Source organism: Parasteatoda tepidariorum, chromosome 2, assembly GCF_043381705.1.
Source record: "Parasteatoda tepidariorum isolate YZ-2023 chromosome 2, CAS_Ptep_4.0, whole genome shotgun sequence".
NCBI lineage: Eukaryota > Metazoa > Arthropoda > Arachnida > Araneae > Theridiidae > Parasteatoda > Parasteatoda tepidariorum.
The window spans coordinates 91,095,648-91,101,994 of record NC_092205.1 but is presented as its reverse complement, the minus strand read 5'-3'; the positions used below and the strand labels follow the sequence as shown (position 1 = coordinate 91,101,994).

Genomic DNA, 6,347 nt, shown 5'->3' with positions numbered 1-6,347 from the left:
ATACAGTAGGGAACCGATTATCCGGAACGATCGGGACCATCGCTATTCCGGATAACTGATTTTTCTGGTTTTCTTAATCGCTACAAAAAGCCGTTTTTTTCATTGTTAAACCCAACTAAAAAAAATATATACTATATATATTTGGAAATAATCTTAAAAAAAGAAAAAATTATGAAGTAATACACTAATGATTATTTCCAAAATGATGGTAAAGTAAACATCTTTGATAAGGTAAACACAAAAGAAAGAGTAATCGTAAAATCTTATGAGGAAAAAAAAATTTTTTTTTAAAAATTGCGGGAAAATTTATCGAATTTCGTTCCGATTTTTTGGTTTTCCGGTTTTCTGATTTCCGGATAACGGGTTCTGTACTGTAATGTAATTTTTATAACTTTTTTAATTACTTTGATTTAAGAAAATTTTTTAGTCTATTTATACCTTTTCCGTGAGAATGACCCATCTGCTGATCAGCAGATACTAAAATATAGAATAAATATATTAATATCGACGAATAAATTGATATCAAATCGGATATAACAAATATTTCCGGACCAAAGGGACTATGTGATTGTTGACATTCACCTTTGAAAATCGACATTCTCTTGATTTCGGTAATTCACGGTACTAACTATATTACACACTGCGTGACAATGACGAAAATTACCCTATTTCGGTAGTCCGTTCTGTTGGGAAGAAAATCGATAGACTCATACAAGGAAAAGAGATAACATGATAAAAATAACATTTCATGACCACTTTTCATGCGCGAGAAATCATGCAATGGTCATCTTTTCGTTTTATGACACAGCGAAGTTAGCCAAATTATAAATACAGTTGGACTTCTATATAACGAACTTCCGTTTTGCGAATTTTTTCAAGGAACCAAGAACATTTTGGAAATTTCCTCGCAAAATAACTTCCAAATAACGAAGTGAATGTTCTATATAACGAACTTTTCTTTGAGATCCACTTTCCCTATTTCCCAAAATATTTCAGAACATTTCAAACTTGTTAACGTATTTTATGTGAAAAATAACTTTGAATTAAATTTCAAAGTCACTTAACTTTTAGAGAAAGCAGTAAAATCATTTTCTCTTTTAGTTCGCATTTCAAACCAAAAACTCTAACATAAACGACAAAATTAACGCATTTTGTCAGTAGCACTTAAACTTTAGAACTCATGAGGCAATGTATGTTTAAAATTATTTTTATAATAAATGCAGCTATAATTTTATACATAAATTCAGCTTTTTTTAGTTGAAAATGTATGTAGCATGATTGTGTAACACTGGATAATTATTTGCTCTATTCTTGCTTTCCTTGCAGATTTCTTTTATGATTAAGATTTAAAAAATAAATAGTAGATACTACTTTACAATATAAAGGTGTATACATTGCTATTTTAATTATGTCTAGTGTTTATAAATTTGAAGCCTGTTTTGTGTCGTTTAAGTATTTCAAACGATGATTTTCTATTTAACGAATTTTCCATATAACGAACTTACTATCGAGAATTAGCGATTTCGTAAAATAGAGGTCCGAGTGTATTTGCCTCAACTTTGTACGAAATTTAATCCAATACCGAATAACAAACGAATATTGAACTTTGTACGAAATTTAATCCAATACCGAATAACAAGCGAATACTGAACTTTGTACGAAATTTAATCCAATACCGAATAACAAACGAATATTGAACTTTGTACGAAATTTAATCCAATACCGAATAACAAACGAATATTGAGGCGAGTATTTTAAGAAAACGACACGAGAACGAAAACTTCCCATAAAGATCGATAATATTTAGACAAAGAGATAGAGAGAGATACTTACGAATTTGTTTACTTTAACTTGAAGATCACAGAAATTGTTGTCGGCCACATTCCCTGAAAAATCACAATACCAAAATTGAAAACAACAAAAAAAAAAAAACTTTTAATTATCTACATATTACTGGAATGCGATCTCGAAAGCCATAGAATGAGTTAAAGCATTATCGCATTTCCTTTAAATCTTATTTTTTGAGTATAATTTGTAGTCACTTATTTTATTAGCATACATCATAACGTTGCTTTTTAAAAGCAAAGTTAAGTAAAAAGTAATGTATAGTAAAATGTTAAGTAAATAAAAGCGGAGTGTACAATAAAATTAGGCGTCTAGTAAAGCGTAAAATGAAATATAAACAGAAATAAAGTGTACAGTAAACTGTGGAGCATAAAGTGCAAAGTATAATGTAAAGAAAAAAGTAAAACGTAGAGCACGAAGTTAAAGGGGAAAAGAAATATTTGCTTAATTCAATGCAAGAACTTAGTTTTTATTCGCCTTATGTTAAAAGAGGAGGAATTGATGTAACTTGTTCACAACTCTTGATTCTTGGCCAGAACGATAAAAAAAAGCAACTACAATTTATTTCTTATTATAATTTCTTTGTTGTTGTTCTTGTTTCCTAGTGGCGCCATCTATAGTCATGAATTCGACTTCTATCACAACCATACGTCACACCCGTTTATAGGGCGGACCCATTCATTCATCCACAGATCGTAATTTTGACCTGAACCAGAGAACGATCAATCTCCAATTCAGAGGTATAATTTGTGGTGGGAAAATGGAGGACTTTGTGACTTGACAGATTTGACGTGCACCGGTCACCATTGACTACACGGGGAGTTTTCGGCCGACTGGATTGGAACTCTCATCCTCGCCCTGCCAAACAGGCTGTAATTTCTATTAACAGCGTAAAGATTGAAAAGAAATGACTGAACAAAAAAAAGTACTGTCTAAAAACGGTTGCATTTTTAATTTAAAAAATGATTCGGCTATTTTTAAATAATATTTTAACATATTTTAACATGACATAAACGTTAGCCTAATCTCGGGATGAATTCGGTGGGTCCAGTAAGGTGCAGAGATTTTTAGTAAGTTATCCAGTAATGTGCAGAGATAAAAAAGTAAAATCTAATTGCATTCATTTTTCAAATCAGACGCAAAAATGTTTTTTGTAAAAGCGTGACAATGATGAAAATAGCGTTTTGAGCCTTGATGGCTCAGGGGAAAGAGCTTTCGCCTTCCAATGAGGTGAACCGGGTTCGAATCCAGCGATGACTGGTAGATACGAATCCGCATCCGGCTTGCACCGACCACAGTGCTGACATCAAATATTCTCAGTGATAGACGGATCACGGGTTAGAGTCCCTTCGCCATCAATCTAACCATGGAATGTTCTCGTGGTCTTCCTCTCCATGTAACGCAAATGCGGGTTAGTTAAATCAAAGGAGTCCTCCACGTAGGCAAAATTATACTTGATCCAGGAGTTCCCTTGTCTTCTGGATTGGGTTCAAAATTACAAGGTAACGAAGTTGAGCATTAGAAGTCGTAAACCCAAAATTTGGCTCGGATGCTCAACGACGGTTATAAAAAGTAACGTTTTGGGAAAGACTTGGTTTTGGGGAAATATACAAACCAAAAGCAGTTTTTATTTTTTTGTTGTTGCTGTTTTTGTTCCAAAATTCAATTGCTGAATTGTATCTGTAATGTTCGAATTTAAAAGAAAATAATACAGTTAATATAATTACCAAAAGAAAAGATCGCAATTTTAAATAATATAAATATTTCGAATATAAATATCTAATATAGATAAATTTCTAATATAAATATCAATATAAATATTTCTACCGACAACTGAGTATAATTATATATAAATTTTAACTGTCGGTCACTCTTAAAATTTCTGACACAAGTTTTAATTATAACAAGAATACCTTTAGTTTTGTCTAAATTCCAGCTTAAGTTTGAAAATTTATTTGTTGAAAACTAATAAAATACATATAATTTTTCAATCCCTTATTTCATTATGATTGCCTTACATTTTATTTTTACCATACCTGTTGGTAAATGGTTGGTTGTATTTTTTTCTTTGCATTTTTATAGGTGAAAGCATTGCTATGTTCAAGACACAAATTTTAAAATAGCATAATAAGAACAAAATCAAATATATGAAAACATTTACCTCAGATACTGATACTCTTGCTTTGTGTAAATTTCGCAAAACTGTTTTGTTTAAAAGCATATTTATTCCACGCAAGATCCTTTGTGTGCAGTAATCAAGTCTAAAGGTACGTAATATAAAGTAACTTTTTGTTTCCATTTATAATCAAATTTCAGTTTTCGTAATGAAATATTCCAATATGTTCCATAACATAAAGTTTATTTTATGATTTCTTAAAACAAAAAAAAAACATACTGTGCTTTATTTTAAATTTTTAATGATTTAAAAATAATGTGAATTATGTGAATTTAACTCTTCATATTCGTAATTTATTTTAAGTAAGTAAAAAACAAATAAACAAAGCAAGAGACTTTTTAATTACGACATTTTCAATTATTCAAATAATTAGTACTTTCAGTTGTAAATACATAAAAGAAAGGGGCATTGAAAAATTATTGCAAAATTTTAAATACAACTGATAAAAATCTGAGAAAAATATATTGAACAAAAAAAAAGTTTCAAAATAGTGATTACCTATTAAATGTAGCAACCTTCCTGGAAGAGAAGATTCCTCGTCTTCAGAAGTCCTGAAATTCATTGCAAAATAAATTAACAGCACGAAATATTTACAACAGGTCGAAATTATTTTACGCTACCCTATTGGGTTTTTCATTGATTGTTTTGAGATATTTTGAGTGTCCTTCCCTTTCTTAGTTCGAAATATGTTTATTTCTGACACAGGCTTACAGTAAAACATATTTATGCCTGCCTTTAACTTTTGATAATAAAAAAAAATAATAAAAAATAATAGGCACGCTATTTTTACACCTCCAGAATTGTTTTAAAATGTATAAAATATCAGAAAATAGTTGTGAACATCGAAAATTTTCATGCCCTTATAAGTATAAACAAAAAATTAAAATTTTTGAGTAATTTTTCTAGGTTTATAATCACAAACTGTCATTCGGTGAGGTTACAGTTACGATGTCAAGACCGTAATCAGACGCAGATCTAAAAAGTAAATGTTAAAATCAATCGAAATTTTGATCACACGTTTGTCATTGCCTAATTTATTTTCTGTGTTGTGTGCATCTGAGTAAAGTTTTCGATCTATTCTATAGGTTGTCCAGATCGTAACCCTGTCAAACCGTAACCTCAGGATTAATTAGTTGAATTTAGCATACCAGAACTTACTTTTTCCATATGTTTTACTAATTGAAGATATTTTTTGACTGAAAATAATTAAAGTAAGCCTTTTTATACATTTTATAATAATTTAAACTTAATATTAAAATTTTTCAATTCATTTATGATACTAATTATTTTTGATGAAAAATAAAGGGTAAATATGGATGAAATTATTAAAAAGAAAAAAATGCTCAATAAAAGAAAAATAGGTTCAATAAGTTTATATGTTTATTAAATAAATGATACTTTTGTCGTTTTTATGATTTTTAATGAAATGCATAGAAACCTAGAAAAATTAGTTCAAAAATTTTAATTTTTTGTTTATACTTATAAAGGCGTTAAAATTTTTGATGTTCACGATTATTTTCTGATATTTTATACATTTTTAAGCAATTCTGGAAGTGTAAAAATAGTGTGCCTAAAAATAGTATTTATTATTATTATTTTTTTATTATCAAACTAGTGGGATGGCCCCCTGCTCGCTAACGCTCGCCAACCCCCGAAAATTGCTACGCAATCTTATATAGTTTGTTTCGCAAACCAAGCTCGCTTCGCCCGCTACTAACTTAGGTACATTGCAAATACACAAAATTCTAAAAATTCAAAACAAACATTCAAATCCACATAACAACTTTTTTTTAAAAAAAATACATCTTTTTAGTAAATACTAAGTCATTAAAATAAATTTGAATTCAAATAAATGACTTGTAATTCGTTAAACCTGTGAGAAATGTGCTATAGCATAAAATCTTAAAGCGTAACAGCACGACTGAGGCTCATTTTTCAATGACTAACTAATAACAATAATAAAACAAATAAATTCGTGAAATAAATCAAAAATCGTCAAATAAATTCGTTATATATAAATTCGTGAAAAAAAGCGCTTTCGATAAAATACCAAAATAGAGATCTATCGACAAAGACTACTCACTTCTGCCGAGCTTAAGGTTATTTCAGTTTCCGTTTTTAAAAGCGCCATATGTTGAGCCACCTGAACTAAATTTGGCATGTGACATTTTTAGCGGCAATCATTGGTCGATTTTCTAGCGTTGCCATTCGGGGAGATGTAATGAGGCTTTTTTTTGTCGCCGTGTAAGAGAAATATATATATAGAAGTTAAAGGTTTTAGAGATCTGCCCATATTATAGGTATAAAGATCTGCTCTCACCGAATT

General features: G+C 29.9%; 1 protein-coding gene across 4 annotated transcripts in view; it reads right to left on the bottom strand.

Moving 5' to 3' along the window:
- Positions 1–6,347, bottom strand: part of LOC107443257 (cGMP-dependent 3',5'-cyclic phosphodiesterase-like) — a 104,921-nt gene that overhangs the window by 73,900 nt on the left and 24,674 nt on the right. For 2 of the 4 annotated variants that reach the window (XM_071177903.1, XM_071177904.1), the window contains exon 4: positions 1,834–1,886. The exons of the other annotated variants lie outside the window; for them this stretch is intronic. In XM_071177903.1, coding sequence (XP_071034004.1) covers positions 1,834–1,886 — 53 coding nt within the window. The remainder of the gene's footprint in view (positions 1–1,833; positions 1,887–6,347) is intronic. 4 annotated transcript variants of the gene reach the window in all.